Consider the following 27,101-nt stretch of genomic DNA (forward strand, 5'->3'; position numbering starts at 1 on the left):
GCAAAATCCACTCATATTAAGGCACAGCTCAGTTGACCAGAAATTACTTAGCTGGCTTGTCTAAACAAGGATGTAATCCGTGAATATGGTCAATTGCCTTCAATTAATTGTTCAGCCCTGTTTTTTACTACATGCAACATCTCTTGTAGTTGATTAGTGCATATAGAATGTAGTTGTATGTTAGTTCTAACACTTTACATGTTTGAATGTTTTCATGTCTGATATTTTGTGCCATTAAACTGGGGTTAACTTGTTTTTTTTCCACCATAGACCTTATGACACTAAAAGAGGAGAGTGAAGTATTGAATGAAATTAAAGAGTATTAGATTCCATAAATAGAGAAAAATATTTTAGTTGTTCACAGATTAAAAAGACTTCCTCAATAAAAAGGGCTCAAAAGACAGGAGAGAAGCCATACACATGCCAACAGTGTGGAAAGAGTTTCACTCAACCTGGACAGCTTAGAGTCCACATGTGAGTTCACACAGGAGAGAAACCTTTTACCTGCCAACAGTGTGGAAGAAGTTTCAACCAGAAAGGAAGCCTTAATTTCCACATGACAGTTCACACCAGAGAGGGCCTGTTCACCTGCCAACAGTGTGGAGTAAGTTTCACTCAAAAAGGAAGCTTTAACAGACACATGAAAATTCACAATGGAGAGCAGCCTTACACGTGTGATCAGTGCAGAAAGAGTTTCAATTATAAACGGCACTTTGAAGATCACATGAGATTTCACTCTGGAGAGCAACCCTACACATGCCCTCAGTGCGGAAAGTGTTTCAATTATAAACAACACATTGAAGACCACACAATGGTACCCGGGTACCCTAGCAACCACTCCAGGCACAATAGCAACCGCATAGCAACACCTTAGCAACCACCCAGAGTACCCTAGCAACCACATAGCAACACCCTAGCAACCACCCCTGGTACCCTAGCAACCGCATAGCAACACCTTAGCAACCACCCCGGGTACCTTAGCAACCGCATTGCAACACCTTAGCAACCACCCTGAGCACCCTAGCAACCTGAGAGAAGCCTTTCACCTGCCAGCAATGTGGAAGAAGTTTTAACCAAAAAGGAACTCTTAAACAGACACATGAACCGTCACACTGGAGAGAAGCCATTTATATGTGGTCACTGTGGAAAAAGTTCAAAAAATAAAGCAGAACTTAAATACCACATGAGATTTCACCGATGAGAAACTAGTTTTACGTCATCATTGTGACATGAGTTATGTAATAACACCAGAGAGAAGCCTTTGCTGTGCCAAAACTGTGGAAAGACTTTCAGAAACAAGACAATCTTGAGGTTCACAGCAGGTTTGTGCTTTGTTTACACCTGGATTTAAAATGGGTTTTGGTTGATCAGATCACAAATACAATAAACTGTCTCTGTATCACACTCTCTTTTGTCCACTTTTGGCACTTCTATCCTCATTTTGTCAAGGGGAGGGTAAATGCATGGGATCTTTCAGATCTTCCAATCAAATATGTTTGCTAAATTTACATAATATAATCATAAGTAAGTCTGGGTAAAACTACTAAAGAGAGAAAAAAAAGGACTTAGGACACCCAGAGGGAACGGTGTTGATACACTGCCCATTCATAGCTATTGGTGCTGACAAGAGAGCATTTTGACTATCATGTACATTGATTTTTTTTTTTTTTTTTTTTTTTGTAGATACTTAAAAATTTTTTGAAAATGTTTCAATAGGAAAGACTCTGAACTCACAAAATCTTTTCTTTCAGATAAAACATCAGACATAACCTTCCAATATTGCTATCGAATTGTGGTCTAATTATATGTATACTGATCAATTGCAACTCATATCACCAATCTCTGCCAAAAAAAAAAAAAAAAAAAAATTTTTGGCTTTGATTATCATGTATATCAGAGGTCTAAAAACTCAATTCCTGGAGGGCCACAGCTGAGTTTAGCTCCAACCATCACCAACTCACACCTGCTTGGAAGTTTCTAGTAATCCTGAAGACCTTGATTAGCTGGATCAGGTGTGTTTGATTAGGGTTGGAGCTAAACTGTGCAGAGCTGTGGCCCCTCAGTAATTGAGTTTGAGACCAGTGATATCATGCTGCAATTATGAGTTTTAAAGCCATTTCAGTTTCAATTTCTGATACATTTTTCTGGACGCACACGTCCAAAGCACGCAGAAAAAAGTGTCTGTCACATGGCTTGAATACTAAACTAAGTAGTCTTTCACACTGCAAAAAATGTTTTTCTAGCTTTGCTTTTTTTCTTGTTTCCAGCCAAAATATCAAAAAATTCTTGAATCAAGAAGGATCTTCTAGACAAGTAAAAATTATTTTCTTGTTTCAAGAAAAAACAAGTCAAAATTAAGTGCATTTTTGCTTAGAACAAGCAAAAATTCTGCCAATGAGGTAAGCAAAATTATCTTATTTAAAACAGAAAACAAGATTATTTTTCTTACCCCATTGGCAGATTATTTTGCTTGTTTCAACCAAAAATGCACTTAATTTTGACTTTTTTGCTGAAAACAACACAATTTTTACTCATCTAAAAAATCTTTCTTGATTTAAGAATTTTTTAGATATTTTGGCTGGAAACAAGACAAAAAATCTAAGCTAGAAAAGCATTTTTTGCAGTGCACTAATAAGTTTGTTAAGTCGGTTATGTCTGTGTAGTTAAACAGCTGGGAAAGAAATCATGTTTATATTAGACTGGTGTATTAAGTGACAGCAGCATAATATACTGTACTGATACTGCTGTTTGGGTCTATGCTGTTAATATGCAGAAAATCACCCACTGCACTTGACTGAACGACTTCTGTAGCTGTAATAAGATGACATTTCTTTTAGGGTTGGGTCGATAGACGATGCCATCGTCCATCGCCGATGGCCAATTGACATCACGATGCTGAGCCGGCATCGCGATCCTCCGCCCCGCCGCAGCAGCAACCCGCTCACGAAAAACACACACTTAAATATAGCCAAATGAAATGCATGCTTTCAATTTCTGCATCTTTACTTATTTTATTATTATTATTATTATGAGGAAATAATAACAAGGAAGTTATTAGTGATCACAATACAAATTACAGTGAACTCCTAACGAATTACATGAAAGTTCGTTTACATTAATAAATGAGGCATACAAAAACAGCAGAAAAAAAATCAAAATAATTTTAATTAAATTAGATTAAATAAACTACACCAAATATGCCCTTTTCATGGTTTTACTATAATGAACAGAGCTCGGAACAAAAACAAGAGTAGGCTATATCTTTTTTTCCATCGAAATACGAATGTACAATACAAAGCCTAGTATACATTATAAATAACACTTTATCATTCAAATACATTGGGAATATGGAAACACTTGGATTTGTACCGAAAAACAGAGGTGCGTGAGCCCAACGCGCTATTTTTAGTTTCGCTTTGTTTTAGTTTCTTAACTTTATATATTTTGTTTCATTTCTGTTCTGTTCTAAATACCTCTACATTTAAATCATTCGTTTTGGAGTCAGGGTAACTAACTTATAGCTATGTTTATAGTGTTTATAATGTTAATACATAATATTTCGCTTGATTTGGTATCATTTCTGATATTACACTTTCTCTCTAAACATTCCGCTGCTCATTAAATGCGTTTGGAGAGAGTGGGTTAAGCAGTAAGCAAACAATGAGAGCTTTATTGAACTTAAAAAAGCTGACTGGTCGAAAATATGTTAAGGACCAACACACATCCTCCAAATGCATCTATATAAACCCGCGCTTGCTCTTGTCTCGTCTGCACGCACGCACTGTCATGATCTAATGCACTTGTTAATGCCGAATCATTAAAAACAAATACTGGAACGCAAAAATCCAAAATCGGACATTTTCCAGAACAGGATCAGGCTCAAATTAAGCACTGGTGGACACGGTAGGCTACAATTAATTAATTCGTTATGAATAAATTATTTAACAACAACCATCCCTAACCCCCGCCCCCCGCAGACGATGCCATCGTCCATCGCGATGTTTCACATTAGACATCGTACGATGCCAAATTGGTCGACATCGCCCAACCCTAATTTCTTTCTTGAATGCTGTTTTTAAATGCTCTAGTGTGAAGTTAAACATAGTGGATTGTGTGCAGCTGTAACAGAGGGGTCTGAAGTGTGGGTCCAAACGCAAGCTTTATTGAGTAAGAACAGACGTAGTCAAAATGGGCAGGGTCAGAGACGGCAAACAGAAGCATCCAAGATCATCCAAAGAGTAATATGAATAAACAGGTGAAGGTGTCAGGGCAAGCAGCAAGGTTCAACAAATACAAAACAGTCCAGGATCAAACACAAAGGCAAGGCTAGGAAACCTAACAATAAAAAACAAAGGGAAAAAATAAAGGCTAACAACAATCGGCAAAACAGGGGTGCGAGGGAGTGACTTAAATAAAAAAACACATGGGGGCACATGACAAAAACAACTGATGGGAAGTGAACACATGGAACAGAGGAATCAAACAGAATAAGACACACAAACAAAGGTGAAACATGGTAGATTGAATGAACAAAACATATTTAGAGTCCGTACTGGAGTGCCCTCTAGTGGAGTCCATAGGCACTCCAGCTGGTGACCATAACATAGAAGCCCTCCAGGGCGGCACAGACAGAGCAGGAGCCCACCAGAGCAGAGCAGACGAAGCAGGAGCCAACTAGGGTGGCGCAAATGGTGCAGAAGCCCACCAGAGCGGAGCTGATAGAGCAGGAGTCCTCCAGGGCAGAGCAGACGCAGCTGGAGTCCACCAGAGCAGAGTCGACAGAGCAGACAATTCTGAAACACACAACACCGAGACAATATGGGACATTCTGGGAAGACATTATTGGCTTCCTTCACTGTGACTTGGCAGGCAGAGTGTTCATATGCGGCCTCCATGGCCATAACAGGAAAGGCAGAGAGTTCAACAATGGCCTCCATAGCCGTGACAGGACAGGCAGAGAGTTCATGGGCTGAGTATGTGTCACAGGACGCTATCACCGTGCAAGAAGCAGATGCAGCCATCCCCATTTTATGAGGTTCTGCGGCCTCAGGCGCCGCCTCTGGATAAACTGCGATGACCTCTGTAGCCATGGAGGACGCTGCAGTAGACGAGGCTGCCTCCAGAGGTTCTGCAGCGTGAGCTGCTCCCTCTGGAGACTTGATGGTGGTGTACATGGCCCAGACACACTGGAGAGCAAATCCCATTATGGGAAGTGTTGTGGACAGGGGAGTCAGTTCGTGGGTAGGAAACGTGAGGTGAATTGGCTTGGGGATTCCAGCAGAGTGTACGGAATGACAGCGTTGGTTCCTCCAAGCTAGATGCCAGACTAGGATGACGAAGGACTGATTTTAAATCAGGTTGGACGGCTGAGATGTGACTTGGCTTTACTGGAACAACTGCGATTTGACTTGGCTTTGCTGGATCAGTTGTGACTTGACTTGACCTTGCTGGAACAGCTGTGGTTTGACTTTACTGAAGCAGATGGGGCATGGCTTGACTTAACTGGAACAGCTGGGACTTCATGTGATTCAGGAAGTGCTGTAGTGTCTTGACTCGACTTAGGATGTAAAACTGTGTCTTTACTTGAATCAGGATGTGAGGCTGAATCTTGACTCTAAAGGAACAGCTGCGACAGAACTTGACCTTGAAAGAACAACTTGACTTGGCACAGGAACCGCAGCTGTGATGTGACTTGACTTTGCAGGAACAGTAGTTGGTGCAGGCTCAGGAGAAGCAGACATGACGTTAACAGGCTGTGGCTTGGCAGGCCTGATGCTAGCAGGCACTGGCTTGGCTGATGCCATGACTTAAGGTGGCTGTGGCTTGACAGACATGGCGTAATCTGGTTCTGGAACAGCAGACTTGATGTGGGCTAGTTCTGGCATCAGGACCGTGGCTTGGCATACCTACATTGTTTTTTCCAAGCAAGACATAGGCAACAAAGAATGTTGGATTGTAGAGTAATTTACAACAGCTTCAGATGTGGCTCAACCAATCAGAATCAAGGACCGAAACTGTTTTATACATTTTGGTTGGTTTGGCCTTCTCTATTGTGACTTTTAATGTGCCTGTTAAGATTTTCTTTTACAGTGAAACTCTTTCCACACTGTTGGCAGGTAAAAAGGCTCTCTCTATTGTGGATTTTCATGTGCTTGTCAAGGCTTCCTCGTTGACTGAAACTGTTTCCACATTGACTGCATGTGTAAGGCTTCTCTCCAGTGTGAATTCTCAGGTGGACTCTAAGGTTTACAGGATTAATGAAACTTCTTCCACACTGATGGCACGTGAAAGAGTTATCTCCAGTGTGAATTCTCATGTGACTTTCAAGGGTTGCTTTTCGAGTGAAACTCTTTCCACACTGTTGGCAGATGAAACGCTTCTCTCCAGTGTGAATTTTCATGTGGACTTTAAGGTTTATATTTTGAATGAAACTCTTTCCACACTGACGGCACGTGAAAGACTTCTCTCCTGTGTGAATTTTCATGTGGTCTTTAAGGGTTCCTTTTTGTCTGAAACTCTTTCCACACTGTTGGCAGATGAAAGATTTCTCTCCTCTGTGAATTTTCATGTGGACTTTAAGGTTTGTATTTTGACTGAAACTCTTTCCACACTGTTGGCAGATGAAAGACTTCTCTCCTGTGTGAATTTTCACGTGGATTTTAAGGGTTCCTTTTTGTCTGAAACTCTTTCCACACTGTTGGCAGATGAAGGATTTCTCTCCTGTGTGAATTTTCATGTGGACTTTAAGGTTTGAATTTTGACTGAAACTCTTTCCACACTGTTGACAGAGGAAACAATTCTCTCCGGTGTGAATTTTCTTGTGGACTTTAAATTCTCCTTGTTCGTTGAAACTGTTTCCACGCTGAAAGCTAGTGAAAAAACTCGTAGTTCTTGCCTTTTGAGCTCTTTTTTTTGTAGAAGTATTTTCTGACTGTAAGGAACAAAATGATTTTTTTCCAGTTATGAAAACATGAAGATTCTCAAACTGATCTTTCTCTTCAGTTTCATTCAGTTCTTCCCTCTCCTCTTTCAGTGCTGTTGGGCCTAAAGTGGGAAAACAAAGAAATAAAATTTAACCCCAGTTTAATGCCACAAAGCAGGTTACACCAATCATGTAGATTTGTAATGCATGTATGCTAGATCTCATATCATGGTGTCCAAACCTGATCATAGTCTGGTGTCCTGTAGAGTTTAAGCTGGCTGCTATACAATTTATTCAGTCTAATAATAGTTTAGGAAACCTAGATAAAGACTGATCTCAATTATGATGTAGCATTTTTTATGTCTTTTAGGGGATCAAATGCAACAAATATAAGAAAGGCAAGGAAAATTGACAAACTCCCCACTCAACCATCAGATGAACAATTCATCACACAATAACTTTTTATTAAGGGGCAATGATGTTAGCCAATCATAAAAATGGGCTGTTACGACGAGTCCCAACCATGTTCCTGGAGGCCCCTAAGCACTGCATGTTTTTCATGTTTCTCCAATTAAGTCATTAATTAACTGGTTGTGTGTTTGATCTGAGTTAGAGCTAATCTTTGAAACCCCTGCACTAAGACTTAAAATGGAGGACAAATGGTCAGACAATGGAGAGTTGCAAAATATGCAGTGTTGGGGCCTCAAAGAACGTGGTTGGGAACCACTGGTCTGTTACACTGACCTTTTAAATGGAAAATGCCCAAAAACATACTGTAAAAAAATGAGTAAATGTGTTTCCAGTTAAATTGTAAGCTGATTTCATTTTTAATTTAGTGCCTTAAAGGTTGTCTCAGCGATTTCTAGCCTAAAACATATAGTGTCAAATTCAGCTGACCTTTCTTCACGATCCGCTCGCTGCCTGCCCCATAAATTGTCTGTGAAAAAAAACGCGTCTCTCTGGTCAGCCTAGGGTCCGAGATATGCCAAAAAAACCATCGGTGCTACCAACCTTTCCACAGATAAACAAACAGTGTTCCAACCAATCAGCGTCAGGGGTTTGGTGTTGTGGACTTTCACTCCGCCTCCCTCACATCCCTGCACCAGTAGGAAAGTCCACAACACCAAAGAGAGACCAGAGAGACGCGTTTTTTTCAGACAATTTATGGGGCAGGCTGCAAGCGGATCGTGAAGAAAGGTCAGCTGAAATTGACACTTTATGTTCATTTTACAACGCGCTGGTCCATTGTTAAACAGCAAGCAATTTATGGAACCACTTTAACCCAGATTGATTTGTTATTTAATCTCAAATCAGGTTTTGGACTTTAATGCCAGCTTCTCTTAGAGTCTTTTTGATACAGCCCCAAGAGCTTGACATAACATGACATAAAATGAGTTAAGGTTAGGAGACACTGCCAACTAAACCATAAGGGCAGTCATGATTGGAGCTCCAGGGAGAAGCTTGCATACAGAAGCATAATACACCTGGTATGTTTGCCTCGCGAAGCTCCATGGAGCAGAGGACTTCATTCTCAGAGATAAGAGGTGGACCCAGATGTTTTCTTTGGGAGCGGTGTGCTAATAGGAGACCCTCGAGAGCAGGGGGGTGAAACATCTGTCCTGGAGAGCCACAGACCTGCAGAGTTTTGCTTCAACCCTTAATCAAACACACCTGTACAACATAATCAAGGTCTGAAGGGTTACTAGAAAGCTACAGGCAGGTGAGTTTTAATTTGGGCTGGAGCTGAAATCTGCAGGACGGTGGCTCTCCAGGACCAGAGTTTGTTCCCCCTGCTCTAGAGTGAATGGAGCACTGCCAAGCTCAAAGACAGGAGCAGCCTAACAGGGAGGGAAAAAAGACTAAGAACCTGATATGACTGCACACAGAGCTCATAGACAAGTCCTTAGCTCTCAGATCGAGAGAACAATGCTCCATCCCAGACTGGTAGCTTTATCAGGCTTTACATGCAGACTAAATGAAAATTACATTGAAATTTGAAAGCTGCAGATTCATTCACTGATGAAATGCTGCCATTTCTTAGAGACTCACACCAGTTCTGTTGTGGATTTTCGTTGGATCTATTATTGCTTTGTTGTAAAATCTGATAATATTGTGTTTAAAATGTAGGCTACATTTAAAATGTTAAATGTTCCCTTAATATTACCTTTTTGTTTAACTTACAAAATCAACATTTGAAATCATTTGGATATTCAGAGAAAATTGCACTCTTGCTCATATTTTAAAGATGAAAAGCAGTAAGTCACACTGTATGTTTCTGTATCGAAGAGTTTCTTAAATCAATATCTATGTACAGTCTGTCAACATTTGATCTTCATAATAATAATAATTCATTACATTTATATAGCGCTTTTCTAGACACTCAAAGCGCTTCACAGTGTCAGGGGTATCTCCTCATCCACCACCAGTGTGCAGCATCCACCTCGAAAGACATCCTGGGATTTTTAATGACCACAGAGAGTCAGGGTTTAACGTCTCATCCAAAAGACGGTGCTTTTTGGCAGTATAGTGTCCCCGTCACTATACTGGGGTGCTAGGACCCACACAGACCACAGGGTGAGCACCCCCTGCTGGCCTCACTAGCACCTCTTCCGGCAGCAACCTAGTTTTCCCAGGAGGTCTCCCATCCAGGTACTGACCAGGCTCAACCCTGCTTAGCTTCAGTGGGCGACCAAGCTTGGGCTACAGGGTGATATGGCTGCCGTACAATGCTTCATGCTATTAAGTGCTTCAAATCTACTTTAAAGACACAATGAACAGCAGCATGATTTGCTGAAGCAGCACTCTGTGGGCATTCAATCATACGTACGCTGCTGGTGTGAATGCAGTCAGGTTTCACCGCAAAAATTAGGTAAGTTAACGTCATTTGACCATTTACTCCCATTTAACTGTTTTTATAATAAAAGTGAAATTTTGCTTGTCAGAAATACTTGCTTTAATGTTACTTTAAGTTGGGGCACTTTAAGCTCAGCATTTTGTTCACGTTCTCCTCCATCAGTTGAGAAGCACTGGTTTATACCGTTCTCATGGTAAAATACAGAACCTTCTTCATAAATGTGACCTACTGCTCCACTCTGATGCTTCTGAACAGCGCTCATCTGTTTATTTACTTAATCGTATATTATTTTAATTATTTTCTTAATTTCTTCTCTTTATATATATATATATATATATATATATATCAGGCCCGTAGCCAGCCTAGCAGAAGGGGGGGTTCTTTTTTTCAAAAAGTGGACCTTTTTCAGTCCCCACCCATTTTGTATTTAATTATGAGGTGCAAATAGCCTAGTTCATTTTGGTGACTTCTCATGCACGTTTGTCTTGGATTAGCATGTCTGTTGGTATCTTAATAATCATGATTTTTGATGCACCAAACATATACAATGAGGTCAAACTGCTTACCAAGATCATGTATGTTTAGAATTTAAATAAAAAACTTGTCCGGAGCCCAAATATCAAGGGGTAATGGTGGTGGTTGAGGGCTCACCATCATGGTAATGTAAGATTTAGTGAGACAGTTAGGTGGATGTGTAGCCCTCTAGGGGGGTCCGGGGGCATGCCCCCCTGGAGAAAATTTTATACGTTTTAAAGTTAAATTCATTAATTTGGTGCACTTTGAGAGTTCACAACTATGTTCACTGTGCAAATTAAACAACAAAAATAAAAAAGTGGATGACAATCTAAAAAGGGTCCAGAACTGCCTCTAGTCAGAAAGTACTGTGTTCTTCCTTGACACATGCTACACCCCTGCACTGAGTTTTCTGGGCCCCTTTCAACCTCTGGGCCCTACGCAGTGTCCTCCTTTTCAAAACATAAATATCAAGAAAGGAATTTTAGGCCCACATGGTATTTGCAGGATTTTTAAATCAAAATGAAGGTTTTTTACTACCTTTTTTAAAGACCTACAGAAATAGAATTAATATTGAATGAGCAGGATAAAGTAATGTCTAGTACATATTAAACCTCTATCATGATTTACAGCTCAGATAATGTTCATCAAAAACAATAACATCTGTAAAAATTGTAACAAGCTCATTTTTGTATAGTGAAATTTAAATTTGACTGTTTGAGTTATTAAAATAAAACCTTGCTAGTAGCATACATGATGACTAGTAAAAACACACACATAGGCCTATAGCACCTCAACACCATGGTATAAAAATTAACTACAAAATTTCTATGTATTTTTATAAAGAACAGTGGTCTAAATACATTTAGTATAAATGCACAAACGCTATAGATACTATAATTAGATTACATTACTTCTTTACAGTTAATACATGTTTACATTAATATTATATAATATTCCGCATTTCTGCCACAATACCATGGTGCAGTTAGTGTAAAATAAATCCATGGAAAATGATTCTGACTGTCTCGTCGCGCACAGTGTTTTTCTCCTGTTTGTCAGCGCTGTTTCGCCTGTTTAAGTCGCAAAGTCATTTGTGTCCTTTACTAAATTTAAGCGCTTCACTGTGGATCTCACAGCGCTGTTTAGTGCACTCTAGTAAACGCGTCTACTCTAGTGAATTTGCGCTCCGCTGCTGTTTGAACTGTGATCCGAGCGGATAAACGGTCCAAGTGGCAGGCTTTAAATGACTAGCGCATTTAATCCATAATGCGATTCTTGTCTTTCCTTGCCCAAATTTATGACATCTTTAATAATTAAGGCTTTTATACTAATTAAGGTATGTAATACTCTTCATGGCTTTAAATGTCGTTGTTATTTAAAAGAACACTTGTTTAAATAATAAAAAAAAAAACGTATTTAAATTATGGACCTTTGTCAGTATGGGGTGGTTTGTTCGAACCACCCGAACCCCCCCCTGGCTACGGGCCTGTATATATATATATATTGTTCCTTCTTCTTTCCCCCTTTTCCCCCCTTATTCCCTCCTTTTTTATATTTTTATATATACAAGATATAGAAGTGTACAACTAATACATTACAATCTTACACCTCACATAATTACAACTAAATGCAACTTGTTTGTGGTTTGTTTAGGCTTTTTTATTGTCAGACTTGCTTTTTATTACCACACTGTTTGTAGACAGCATGCAGTTGCCAAATACTATTACTCACATTTCAAGCTTTGTGCAAAATTATATATATATAGACTAATTCCATACTATTGTTACAACTGAACCAGATGCATGATGTCTACACACATTATTCATTAATATCTTTCATTTCAATTTTGAGAATAAAATCCAAGATACCTGATGATGTTTGTTTGTCAGTGTCTTCATGTTTGACTCTGAATTCAATCTTCATGTCTTCACTCTCCTCTTTAATAAACGCCATCTTTATAATAGTGTGTCACATGGATCTCTGTTGATTCTCCAGGAGTTTTTCTGTGTTTGAACACTTTGTCCTGTTTAAGATGAGAATAAATAATAGAAAGAAAAATCAAGCAGTTCAGTTGTCAGTGCACTAGTAAGACAGTCAGAGTTAATAGACTTATATATAAAAATTTATAAAACGTACATATTACCAAGAAGGTTCATAATTAGATAAGCTTTTTTAAATTATATTTGGTATTCGATTATTCATTCACTCGTTTGTGTTTGTTGTTGTCGTTTGTAGTCCGCGTGCCGGTGAATCGAATCACTGAATCATTTCACAAATGATTCGATTCAAATGATTCGGATTCTCAGTTTCATCATCACTTGTTATCATCACACGATTGATTCATGACAAAGAGAGAGAAATGAGACGCATCTTCTCTGTTACTACAGGCTAACGTCTTCAGTAACACTAAAACATTACAACGTTATATTTAATAATTATGATTTATTTTCCATAGCTTGTAAAAACGCTTTATTTATGCAACAATATCCATTGGTTTAAAAACTTTAAAACCACAAACCTTTCTTTAGGTGACTCACAACAGATGAGGAGCGCAGCGCATCTTTATGACGTCACACCACCAGACCAAAATAAAAGTCCCATTCGTGCACTCATAGATATATATACGGGTGCACTGCTCTCTAGAATCACATATACATAATATAAATGTTGATTATAGAATAGAATTTCGTACCCATATGATGATGCTTTTCTAAAGTTACTAACATTCACTTTAAAATCCTTCTGTTTGTGTATAAATCGCTACATAACCTAGCTCCAGTCTATCTCTCTGAACTTCTTCATCTGTATTCTCCTTCTAGATTACTAAGATCTTGTGACCAGGCTCTATTAGTAGTGCCTCATACGAGGCTCAAGCGTAGAGGGGCACGTGCATTTGCGGTAGCAGGGCCTCAACTTTGGAACTCTTTGCCTTTAGAGATCAGAATGGCACCTTCTCTGTCTTCTTTTAAGTCCCTGCTCAAAACCCATTTTTTCTCTTTAGTGTTTTAATTCTGATATATAGTTGTTTTAAATGGGGTGTGTGAATCTGCTTGGTGGTTTGTTTTATGATTATGTTTTCTGTGAAGCACTTTGGTCAGCCTGAACGGCTGTTGTAAATGTGCTATACAAATAAACTGAACTTGAACTTGAACATCGTGAATCTATTAATATTATTCTCTATTTTTTATGTACATTTATAACACTTTGTTTCATGTTGATATACCTTGTCAATAAACCCTTACAAAAATGTCCAGTGGTAATCCTGTGGTACTGCAACAGTACAACATAAATTTACCACACAACAAATGAGCATAGCTAAATATGACAGGATTACCACAGCATTTTCTGTTGTACAGTATCACAAGAATTTACCATTAAATGCTATATGTGGTTTTTCTGTTGTTCTTTTTGTGGTAATACAACACAAGCGAAATATGACAGGATTACCATAGCACTTTTCTGCGGTACAGTATCACAAGAATTTACCATCAGATGGCATATGTTGTTTTTCTTCTTCTTTTTTTTTCTTTTTTTGTAGGGTAAAACCAAATTTTTGAAGTAGATATAATTATGATAGAATTATTACAGCACTTTCTGTTGTACAGTATCACAAGAATTTACCATTAAATGCTATATGTGTTTTTTCTGTTGTTCTTTTGTGGTAATACTTACACAAGCTAAATACAATTTATTACCATAGCACTTTTCTGCTGTACAGTATCACAAGAATTTACCATTAGATGGTATATGTGGTTTTTCTTTTCTTTTCTTTTTTTGTATTCTAAAACCAAAGTTTTGAAGCAGAGATAATTATGATAGGATTACTACAGCACTTTTTGTTGTTGTGCACTATCACAGGAGTACTTCGTCTTAAAGTCGTTTATCGATTTATAGATTAAAACACACTTAACTTAATTACAAAATTATTATTATTATTATTTTTATTAAATGCTTTAGAGATGTAAAACCTTTTCCCTGTCATTGTTATTTATTTAGTTGTATTACTATTTTAAATAATATTTATATTCTTTTTTTAGGCCAACCATGGACTTTGTTTATAATTTAAAAATGTTCCCTTCCTCTAAATTATATGACAATTTCTGACTGTGTGTTTGTTCTGCACCCCAAAAATAGAATGGTATCTGTCTGTAACAGAGGTAATAAAATGCTTTCAACAGATTTAGGGTTTAGGAATTATGTGGCAATTGCAAAAACTGATACCTCAGTATGACATGGTAAACTTTTGGCAAAATATGATTTTTAATGTTATAATCGTGATTTTATGTCCAAATACAAATCCAGAAGCAAAATTTTGTGTGTAGAACTATTGATCTTCTGCTGACATCTGGTTCTGAAATAAGTGAGTTACACTTTTGTGATATTTTATTAACTGATATGTTATATTTTTAAAAATAATTTTACATACATTAAATATGTATGTATGTATATTTATTTATTTATTTATTTATTGGGGGCCTTGGAAATATAACAAGGTATAATTACCTAAATGTACATCTCAGATGATAAAAATTAAATGAATAAAACTGTTATAAATATAACTTTGACTATTTTACACCTCACGTGCGAAGCCCGCGTAAGAACCAGAGGCTATTTAAGTCGCGATCAGTTGGTTCACGTCATGCGCACAGCCGGACTTGATTGAGTGGACATCGCTCGACGGAAGAGCTTTCCTCAGGTAAAGTATTTTTGTGTACGTAAGTGTAAAATCAACGGACTGTTATTTGAATGTACAATATCTAAAACTACTGTTCACATAAACAAGTCTCTTTCCGTCTTTATTTTTATGGCCCGCTCTCCAGCACCGTTGATTACCGTTAATGCCGTTATCTGTTTGACGTCATTGGCGCAGATCTGCTAGAATGGAGAAAACCTCACATTCATGTCGGTCAAGGTAACGTTAGTTAAAAAATATATTAATTTTACAATTATCAACAGTAACATTTTCACATTTAAATTGTGTTTGAGAGAGCGCGCGACACTGAGGCACACACACTCTCTCCATGCGTTTGAGATAGAGCGAGCAAGAGACGGAAAGACTCACAAACCAGTGTACAGAGATAATAATAATAATTCTTGTTTTTTTTTATAACAAAGAATTACAATAAAAGTCAACCTTTAGACCTGCATATACAGGGAAGAAAAAAGTCATATACAAGTAAAATAATTAATTTTAATAATGAAAATATTATATATTTTTTGTTCTTTTTTATCAGATTGTCATCCGATTGTTGTAAGTGATCAATCTAGTCATTCTGCATCTTGGATTTGCCATGTTCAACACACTGATGAGTAAATAATCACCTATTAAAAATCAATACATTTTAATTTGTACAGATATATACATTGTCTGACTCTTTTCTTTGTTTTTGTGTCAGTAGCAGCTGAACCCCAAAGGCTCCAGACCATTGAGCGTCTTTGGCTTTGTAGGTATGTGGTGAAGGCGTTGGCGGGAATCGACTCTTGAGGAAGGTTGGATCTGTGCTCTTAACTTTTCAACGACAGTCATCACTGGTTTCAAAGTAAGTGTTTTATATATATTTTAAATGTGTTTTAAGAAGGCTTTTGAAAGAAATGTGGTTGTTTCTAGTCTTCTTATGGAATAATTGTAAGACTGGAGTTCCATTACTGGAGCGTTGCAGTTTTACTGTACTATACTGCATTACAATTTGTGGTAGGTTTACATAGTAATGAACTGTAATGTTTTTGATGGAGGATTAAACTTTGACATTTTCTTTTCTTTCAGGTTAGGTACCAGCATGATTTGGCAGTGTAAGTTGTGTCACATGACCCTTCAGAAATCATTCTAATATACTTATTTTTTTTAATGTTAATTAAGTTTCAGCTTTGCTCCACAGCAATAAATTACGCTTTAAAATGTATTTTACAAACAGTTTAAACAGTTATTTTAACATTTGTTGACACTGTTAGTGTTTTTACTGTATTTTTGAGCACATAAATGCAGCCTTGGTGAGCTGAAGAGTCTTCCTTTTGAACATTTACAAATTGTAATGTCTACAAACTAGACAAGTACTGTATGTCATTATGTGAGTAATGTTGTAAATAATGTTTAGTTTCTTACACAGACCAATTGTTTTATTTCATTTCAGAAGACCTCACTACATCGAAAAAGCACAAGTGGACCACCAAGGATGTTAGTGACCAAGGGATCATGGGTCTTTAGTGTTCTACTAAAGAAAGTAAGTTTCTAACTTTTATTTAAGGAACTAGGCTTTTTTTAGGCTTTGAGTTTGTATTATTGGTTCCTGCTTTCTGGGTGTTTAAGTTTAATGTACAATGACAAAATATTAGTTTTATAAAAATGTAGTTTTATAAAATGTTATAAAAAGTAATAGGGATCATGAAAATTGCATGTTATTTTTTATTTATTTAGTACTGACCTGAATATTTCACAAAACAGATGTTTATTTAAATTCCACAGGACTGAATTTATAAAAATGACTCCATTAATATGCAAACAAGAAAAATGTACTGACTTTGCTGCAACATGGAACCTTTGCATTATTGACACACTATTGCCCTATTTATTACTGTAAAGTTACTTTGACACAACCTGTTGTGTAAATACCATGATGTTAGACTTGATATTGGTTAGTTGGTTATTAATTTCTGTTTGTATCTCTCTCTTTTTTTTATTCAGGAGGAGTCAGATGAACCAGATCTTGGAGATGTTCCGGGGATAGTTTGCTAGATCTCTTTCACTAGCATGCTATTATTACAGCTTTAAGTGAGAGTGCTTTTGCTCAGACCCCTGTAGAATCAGGCCTGGGCTTGGCCAACCGCTTCAAACTGCAACACAGCTGACTTCAGGGATTCTCATCTTTTGAATGGGTGACACTTGTTTGCACAATTACTGTCTGCTCTAATTTTTTGGCATTATATATGCACCCAGCCTTATCACTAACAGCTGTTATTGAATGTAAACATGTAACAAGAAATCATTTTGTAAAGTGTTTGTATTTTGTTATTTTATTGTTGCTGCTGTCTTGTCCTTTTCAGTTTGAAGCCAGATATCCTTGTGCACATTGCCTTTACAGGTTTGCCTTGATAAAACACATTTACTTGACTCTTGTTAGTGATGAGGCTGGGCAATTGAGGGCAAAAACGCTTTTGTTTTAAAAGGTTAAAACGACTTGTATTTAATTTATCAAGGTGTATTAAATTAAATCTACATTTGATATTTGTTAATGAAAGGCTTTTGCATTTTGAGGTTGTAAAAGTTTTGTGGTATTGTGGAAAATGTTTAAACTCTACAGTGTGTAGAAACTGATTTTCCACAATTAACAATATATTGTTGTATTTTAAATATTAATTTTCACTGTGTTAAATGGCGAAGAAGCGGTTAAGAAAATTCTGTTCAATAAAAGTCATTAAGTTTGAGTTAATTGTACTCAATGTTTTCAGGGTTTACAGTGTACCCTCACTTGAAAGGTTGAAGGAATACCACAGAGTACTCCAAAAATATAACAATTAAAGGCCGCAGGTTTATTACAAGAAATTCCTATTATTACTGCAGAAATATGGCTATATAACACAAGAATATTACAGCAATATTACATACTGTACAACACAGAATCCTGTGGTAAATACTATAGAAATGTTAAAGTAATACCACACATTACCACAAGAATATTACAGGAATATTACATGCGGTACAACAAAATCATGTGGTAAGTACTACAAAAAATGTGAAAGTAATACCACACATTACCACAAGAATATTACAGGAATATTACATGCGGTACAACAAAATCATGTGGTAAGTACTACAAAAAATGTGAAAATAATACCACACAGTACCACAAGAATATTACAGGAATATTACATACTGTACAACAAAATTCTGTGGTAAAATGTCCCAAAAAACAACACAATACTACACAATTACCACACAAATCGTATGTGGTACTTTTGATGTGTTATCATATGGAATACCACAGGACATTTTTGTAAGGGGAGTATCACCGAGAAGCAGCTGAACTTGTGTGGTAAGAAGAGCTCCCTCTGCATTATAACTTTACACAGAGCACATGGATCACAGTAATGACACTAAAATGTCTGCGATTCAAAACGTCAGATTCAACAAACCACATATTAAAAGCGGCTAGAGCTCCTAATTAAATATATATTTTTTATCAATGTGCCAGCTATAGAGATGAGCAGCTCTGTGAAACAGCCAATCGGAGCAGAGCTCATTAATATTCATGAAGCTTCCAAAAAAGGCAATAACAGAGCATTTCATTCTAGGGACAAATCCTAGGGAAACCTAACAACAGAGATGAGAAAAGTTACATCTGAAACATCATTAGAGTCCTAATTTTTTTTTTTTGTAATTTTATCCTCTTCATTTGATGATTTAGCACCACTGAGAGCCCACCGGAACAGACAGGCCCAACCTGTTTACGATGGGTAGCGGTGAGCTGTAATTGTGCTGTACTTTAATGATACCTGCAGCGAGGTCTTGAGAACATATTGACAAAACAACAAATCTTCTGGCTCCGGCACGCTATGATCTGTAGACACCTCTTTGACGAGGACCAACAACCAGCCACTCCAACAAAAGGAAACAAAACGAAGCAAAACTATCTTTTTCAAGAAGCGTCCAGAGAGACCGGCAAAAACTGTCGAAGCTGACTGTATTTCAAATCATCCCGATGGGATATCGGGGAAAGTTTTCAACCAGCAATGATCACACCTCAGATAAACCACACAAGCTACAACATTGCCTCTGCGATAGAACACCGGTGATGGTCGTGACCTTTTCGTGCACCTACGTGGATGTGAACCGACAAGGTGGTAGCAAGCTGGATGAGCCCCAGAGACAGATCATCAGTGAAGACCTCTTCACCTAGACGGCCATCGACGCAAGACTGTGAAAACCAGATCCTCTCCAATCTGACACTGTGGCAACATGGAACTTTTGCATCTACATTAATATTAGTCTGTTTCTTCTTATTCTGAGGTCACCGTAGCCGCCAGATCCATTCTGTATTCCGATCAGATGGTCACTGCAGTCCCCCGGATCCAGTCCGTACCAAGAGCAGATGGTGGATCAGCACCTTCAGCCGAATGTCAGCGGATACCATGTCAACTAGATGAGCCCCAGAGACAGATCATCAGTAAAGAATGAATCCACATGCCACAGCAAACTCGAGCTGGTGAAAATGTTCATCAAACACCCGCCGCTGACTTCTTTTAAAACAAGCCAGCTTATTGAAGGTGCACAGGATAAACGCCCTGAGAAAGCTGTGCCTCGCAACCCTAAGAACGGCATAGGCGTTAGTGGACACCTGACGCGCGTGCGTGCAAAACACCGGCATTTCACACGTCCCTGGGTGGGCTCGAACCACCAACCTTTCGGTTAACAGCCGAACACGCTAACCGATTGCGCCAAAGCTGGGGAACAATAGTCTGTTAAGGGGGGGGAAGAAAAGGAAGGAGGGGGGAGAAGAGGGGGAAAAGAGAAAAAGAAAGAAAAGAGAGAGAGAAAAGGAAAAAATGAGGAGAAAAGAAGTGAAAGGGAATTTTATCTCTTTGTCCTTTATAGCAATGTTTTTGGAGTGTATATTTACAATAAATTATCTGAAAAAAAAAATGTTTTCTCTATTTTCCTGTACATTTATATGGGGGTAAGGATGATCACAAGCTTCCCAGTTCATATTACAGTGTTGGCAAAGATTGAAGTGTTTACTGAATGTTTTATTTATCAGTAATTATCACATAAATAATGTCCAAATGAATGAAATCATTTTTGAAACGACAAATTAATATTTTATTAGATTTATATTACTGATTATTGATATTTTATTCAAAGTTTTTGCACTTTAAATATATTTTCGGCTGTAGTTATGTTCTAAAACTTATAGTACAAAAAATTGTACATTTATGTATTAAATCATCCCCAAATTTATCAACATTTTTAAAAGGGCGTATAACTGTTTAATGATACTGTAACAATGACAAACAAAAAGAGTTATTTGATCATGACCAAACTTTTATTTTTCAATCAGTCAAAGCCAATTATTCATTATTCTTTTTTTTTTTTTACATTTTTATTCTTGTAGTTATGTTGCATGTGCAGAAAACAGAATATTACCTCTTAATAATAATTTGCAAGTGCAAAAGAACAGAAAACAGAACTATACATATAAACAAAACCGTCCAATGTCCATGGCTCTTGTGCATTAACTGCAAGTGAAAAGAACAGACAGCACAAAACAATACAAATGAATAAAACTTTAAAATATTAATGACTCCTGTCCTGTGCATGTTTTGCAAGTACTAAAGAACAGAAAACCAAACTATACTATTAAATAAAACTGTCTTAATGTCCATGGCACTAGTGCATTCATTGCAAGTTCAAAAGAACAGAAAGCACAAAACAATACACATAAATAAAACTTTATCCCCTTTCTTTTTTGGACTCTTATGGATGGCACAGAGCTTGAAATGGTCTCTATCAGCAACTGGGCAAGTGGGGCAGCGGTGGTGAATGTATGCCTCTTCACGCTCTCCACCCCTGGAGTGAACCTGTGTCCAGCCTGCTCTGGTGTCTGGCAGCAAACATCACTCTCTTCTTATCGTAATCCAGCAGGTTCTGCCAACTATATTGCTCACCTAAGCAGAGAGAGCATATAATACAAGGCAAATGAGAAAACAAAACAAGTGGTAGTGTTAACATATGACAGGTCAAGTAGAGAAACTGACCTGATGGTTGGGGAGAGCCAGAGATGGCTGATTCCTGAGCTCCACAAGATACTCCGCAAGGCTGTCCACTTTGTCCAGCACACCAGCACTATGCAAAGCCTGTGAGAAAAATACAAACAAAAAGAAAGAAATGAAATGAACAACATTATGAGTTCAGTGAAGTGGGACAAAAAACCCCAAACAAATAAATATATATATATTTTTTTCTAGATGTTTTTTTTTTGTCAACTTCAGTCAAAAAGCTCGTCTTCTTCATCCTCGCCTTCATCCACATCCTCCAGCATGTTCTCTGTCTCTTCTGAGTCATGGGTCCACTACCAGGGGCTGTCCAGTCTGACCCAGGAGGTAGTCAACACCAAGCAGCTCTCCTATGAAAAAATAATAATAAATAAAACACACAAATACAGGATTAGTCAAAAGTTTGGACACATTACTATGTTTAATGTTTTTGAAAGAAGTGTCTTATGCTCATCAGTCCTGCATTTATTAAATAAAAAATATAAAAAACATTAATAATATTATACAATGTTAATACAGTTTAAATTTACAGTTACATGTACTTTAAATTTAATTTATTCCTGTCATCAACGCTGAATATATTTAGCAATCATTTTAGAAATCATTAAAAAGTTATATAAAGAACAGCATTAGAAATCAAATAGAAAATCTTCTGTAACGATATACAGTCCTGTTCCAAAAAATTTTTTAAGAAATTAATTCTGTTGTTTTTAACTTTTTCATCATCAATGAATTCTGCAAAACGTATCACAGTTTTCATTAAAAAATAAATACAAATATGCAGTACAAATTAATTATATTGCTGTTGTTCTGTATTTTGTATCAAATAAATGCAGGCTGAATGAGCAAAAGGCACTTCTTTCAAAAACATTAAACACAGTCACGTGTAAAAATGTTTGACAAATAATGTACACATACATATTCTACAATGAGAGACAGGTAACTTTACCTTCTGGTAGAGGTTGTACCACTTCCGCTGCCGTGGTGCTGGTCTGTTGCCTCCAGACGGACGAACCCCAGAGCTGGCAAAAGTCCTCAACCTGGCCATCCACTCGCCATCACCCATGACCTTGTGGCTCTTTGGCTTAGTACTCATCTAAATATAATAGGAAAATAATAGTCAGTAATGTGCATTTTGCAGGTATTGGACAACTACACAAATGTTTTTAATTTTTTTATAATGATACAACGATATATATTCAAGCTGACTAAATAATGGCATCCATTACAACAATTAAACATTATTTTATTGCTAATAAAGCAAAACAAGGTTACACATTTATTTAAACTTTTTAACATTTTAACTACAATTATACATATAAGTATGTGATTGCGTTAAGCCAACTCACTAGCCTAGGACTTCCGAGTTCTTTCGTACTCAAAGCAAAAAAGTCAGTGAATAAAAGTCTTGAATCCAAAGTTCTTCGTTTGACTGTTTAATTATAAATCTTAAAACAAAAACTTAGGATATTTACTTTTCTAACAAATTAACTTTCAGTTTTGCATAGGTCAAAAGACTGTGTTGCTCAAAGTCCAGTGGCTTCTGCCTGATTCGCGGGGTTCTATTTCTTTCATACTAAATCTAACATCCAGTCAAATTACGTTATGCTACATCACTGGTTAATTGTTTACATTCCAATTTATATGTCTCATTTGCAACACAGGCTTTTTCTCAGATTTTACTAAATAAACTCAAAATATTATTACTTCCATAGAAATGGCTTCAACATATCCCGGTCCCTAATTGACTAGGCCTTAACATATCAATTATCAACTTAAATTTAAACAGAAGTCATTTACATGCTTGCATTTAACACTTTCTTAATTTTTTTTTTTTTTTAGCAAGAACCTTCTTCTCTTCACAGGAAAGTATTTAAAGGTAAACATTAACTGGTAAGTATTAACACTTAAATACTTCTCACAGACTATTCAACTGATAGTCTCTATTCTATTAAAATCTTTCTCTTCTATCTTCAGTCTTCTCCCTGCAATAAACAAAGTTTATTTATGGGTCTTTGAATGATGCTGGTCTTCGTCCGAACTTCAGCACTTCTGACAATGCCTTTGGAGTCGGGCATCACCCTCATAATTCTGCCTAACATCCAGGAGTTTCTTGGCAGGAACGAATCTGCGACGAGGACAACATCTCCAACCTTGAAACTTCTCTTTAAGCCGAGCCATTTTTGTCGTTCTTGAAGAAGCGGTAGGTATTCGTGAGTCCACCTTCGCCAGAACAGATCCGCCATATATTGTATTTGTCTCCAGCGCCGGCGGGCATAGACATCATCCTTAGTGAACACACCAGGTGGAAAACTAGGCTGTGTTTTCAACGCAAGCAGATGGTTCGGCGTCAGCGGCTCGAGGTCATTGGGGTGATCTGTGTTCGTGGTTAAAGGTCTCCCATTGATGATGCTCTCAACTTCGCATAAGAGAGTGTGTAGTCCTTCATCTTCTAAGAGCTGTTGCTTCAGAACAGAGTTCAGCACTTTTCTCACTGTACGGATCTGACGCTCCCAGATACCGCCGTGGTGAGATGCAGCAGGTGGGTTAAAGATCCATTGCACACCCTTTCTCATCATGACTTCATTGATGCGAGACTGATCCAGTTTTGCCAATGCCTCACGCAGCTCTCGTTCAGCGCCGACAAAGTTGGTGCCATTGTTGGAACGAATAATTGACACTTGACCTCTTCTGGCTTGAAAGCGCCGTATGGCATTAATACATGAATCAGTGTCAAGAGAATGGGCTACTTCTATATGCACTGCCCTGACAGTTAAACATGTGAAGAGCACTCCATAACGCTTAACCTTTGCACGTCCTCTTCTGACCTCGAAAGGTCCAAAATAATCTACACCCGTGTTGGTGAAGGGTGGTTTGTCAGGGAGCAGACGGTCTTGAGGCAAATCTGCCATTTTCTGTTCTCCTGCCTTGGCATGCAGTCTTCTGCAGAGGTTGCACTCTGAAATCACTTTTCTTGCTGCTGCATTGGCTCTTGGTATCCAGTACCGTTGTCGCAATATGGCTAAGACGTGGTTCCTACCTCCATGTCCACACTCTTGATGAATGTGGTGGAGAATGAGGTGAGCTATTCTGTGCTGTTTATGCAGAATGGCAGGATGCTTAGCCTCTTCAGGCATCGCCGATCTGTTCAAACGTCCTCCTACTCTCAACACATCCTCTTGCAAGTATGGATCCAGTTTGAAGATAGAACTGTTCTTTTTCACACGGGAGCCTGCCAACTGCAAGGCTTGTATCTCTTCCTTGTAAGTTTGTTTCTGACTGTATTTAACCAGTTCAATTTCAGCTCTGGATAGATCTTTCACGGTAAGTATTCTTTTTTCTAGGGTTTTCTTGTACATCACCATTTGCTGCTCAACTATAGATCTGCATTTTTCTGGATCATTCTCATTCTGCTGCATGTTCTCCTCAAATTCTTTTCTTTTCTCGCTCAGGTGCCTCAATGTCCTTCTCAATTGCAAAATCCAGGCTGCCGCCTTTTTTAACTTATGCCAACTGGAGTAATATTCAAAGAGCTGATTCAGTGGATCTGTGCACTCGTTTGAGTTTGTGCATGTCACTGCAGCAGAGGTCTTCACCTCAACATCTTCTTCAGTCAGGTAAGGCCACTGTTCAGGTTGTTTCGGCCATTCAACTTCTTTTTGCAGGAAACTAGGCCCCTGAAACCAGCTCTGGCTTTCCATGAAGCTCTGGATCTTCAAACCTCTGGAAGCCTGATCTGCTGGGTTTTGTGAGGTGTTGACATACTTCCACTGAGAAGAGGTAGTCGCTTCTCTAATGAAAGAGACACGGTTGGCTACAAACGTCTTGAAACGAAGGGCATCATTTACAATGTACTTTAGTACTGTTGTACTATCCGTCCAGAAGACCGACTCCAACAGGGGAATTTCAAGTTCTTCTTTCAACATCCGATCAATCTTGACTGCAACCATTGCTGCTGTCAACTCCATTCTCGGGATCGTGATCTGTTTGAGTGGAGCGACTCTGGACTTTCCCATCAAGAATGATACATGTTTCTCACCCCGGTCATTTGTCAGCAAGAGATATGACACAACACCATATCCATCTTGACTAGCGTCTGAGAAAGTGTGAATTTGAGCAGCATTTGTGGGCCCAAATTCAAGGGGTTTAAAACATCTGCTAAGACGGAGTTCTGAAAGCTTGTCTAAGTCTGTCAACCACTTCCTCCATGTCCGACATTCCTTTTCATGGATCTCTTCGTCCCAACCTTTCTTCTCTTGACAGAGATCTCTTAAGATGAGCTTGATGGGTAGTAGGAGTGGTGCCAAAAAACCCATTGGGTCATACACCGAACTGACTACAGATAAAATACCCCGTCTTGTGCATGGCTTGTCCGGCAGATTTATTTTGTACCTGAAGCTGTCAGAACTTGTGCACCACTGCATACCTAATGCCCGTTCCACTGGTAACTCATCATGCTCCAAAACAAGATCTTTGACTTTAGCTGCTCGTTCGTGGTCAGGAATGGAGCCCAGCAGGGCTCTGCTGTTGCTGACCCACTTGGTTAAATGGAAGCCACCACTGGCGCACAACGTCATCAGCTCCCTCACAAGAGCAACGGCTTTATCTTCTGTGGCTACTGACTTTAAGCAGTCATCCACATAGAAGTTCTTGAGGACTGTCTGTGTGGCTTCTGGGGTACTATTTGATGCTGCATCTTCCGCTGTTCTTCTTAATGCATATGACGCACAACTAGGAGATGATGTAGCACCGAACAAATGCACACACATTCTGTACTCTTCTGCTTCCACATTCAGATTACCACCTGGCCACCAGAGAAAGCGTAACATATCCGCGTCAGTGTCTGGAATCCGCACCTGGTAAAACATGGACTCTATATCCGCCATCATGGCTACAGGCTCCTGTCTGAATCTCAACAATACTCCGATAAGAGTGTTAGTTAAGTCAGGCCCCTGCAACAACTGGTCATTTAGCGACACACCTTGGTAAGTTGCCGCACAGTCAAAGACGACTCTGAGTTTCCTCTTTTTTGGATGGTAAACTCCATGGTGTGGAATGAACCATACTCTTCCATCACTGCGAATCAATTGTTCTTTTGGAATCCTTACTGCGTAGCCCTTTTCCAGTATGTTGTCCATAAAAGCCTTGTACTCTTGAAAGAAATCTGTATTCTTACTGAACTTCCTCTTCAAAGAGTTAAGCCTCTGTTCAGCAATACCACGGTTGCATGGCATCTTCACCTTGTCCTCCTTCAAAGGCAACTTAATGCAGAAGTGACCATCAATGAGCTGAGCTGATGTTGTCACCGTATGCATGAACTGTTTGTCATGTTGCGACTGTTCTCGTCTGTCTTCGCATCTTCTTTCTGGAAAATCTGCATTGTAGTGCTTCATCAGCATGTCTTCAACGCTTATAACCGAGATACGATTGACAAGGAAACTTTGTCTTTTGTCATCATCTAATTCCTTTTCTTGGCATCTGCTGATTGGCCCATTGACAACCCAGCCAAGAGCTGTCTTAACAGCATATGGCCCGTTGTTCTGGCTATTAATAATCTCCCATGGCTCCATGGCTTTGTATGCGTTGACACCGATGAGCAGACCAACTTCTGATTCAAATGTTGGGAGATGGACTCGACTCAGGTAAGACCACTTCTCCAAATCTTTTTTCTGTGGGATGTTGGCCTTTTTTGCAGGTATATCTGGCTGAGTATACACAGTGGGAAGCTGAATGTAATCTTGCTCCTCTAAGCCACACACCTCCAGATCTGTAAGTTCATAGCTATTCACTTTCTGTTCTTGTGATAGAGTACGAAGCAGGAGCTCTGTCTTTCTGCCCCGTATATTCAACTTCTTCGCCAACTCTTCAGTGCAGAAAGTCGCTGTACTTCCTTGATCCAGGAAAGCATAGGTCTTGATTATCTTTGTGTCTTTCTTGTGTTTTATCTGCACAGGTACAATGGGAAGAATACGCTCACTGTTCCCGGCCCCAGTATGGTCACCTTTTCTGCATCCTGCAGACACAAGAGCACTTGTGACTTCACTC

The 27,101-nt window shown here is 38.5% G+C and overlaps 1 protein-coding gene and 1 non-coding gene across 2 annotated transcripts; both read right to left on the reverse strand.

Annotated features, from left to right (window-relative positions):
• Window positions 1-6,018: 6,018 nt before the first annotated feature.
• LOC141340468 (uncharacterized) lies at window positions 6,019-12,311 on the reverse strand. The gene is made up of 2 exons (XM_073845451.1): window positions 12,161-12,311; window positions 6,019-7,044 (listed from the first exon to the last, which is right to left on the reverse strand). Exons 1-2 carry the CDS (start codon window positions 12,243-12,245, stop codon window positions 6,020-6,022), a joined length of 1,110 nt encoding a protein of 369 aa, XP_073701552.1. The 5' UTR covers window positions 12,246-12,311; the 3' UTR covers window position 6,019.
• A 6,620-nt stretch (window positions 12,312-18,931) lies between these two features.
• LOC141285757 (U4 spliceosomal RNA) lies at window positions 18,932-19,071 on the reverse strand. Its single transcript, XR_012338886.1, has one exon. It is a non-coding gene; the product is annotated as a U4 spliceosomal RNA (small nuclear RNA).
• Between the last annotated feature and the right edge of the window lie 8,030 nt (window positions 19,072-27,101).

This window comes from Garra rufa, chromosome 1 (assembly GCF_049309525.1).
Source record: "Garra rufa chromosome 1, GarRuf1.0, whole genome shotgun sequence".
Lineage (NCBI taxonomy): Eukaryota > Metazoa > Chordata > Actinopteri > Cypriniformes > Cyprinidae > Garra > Garra rufa.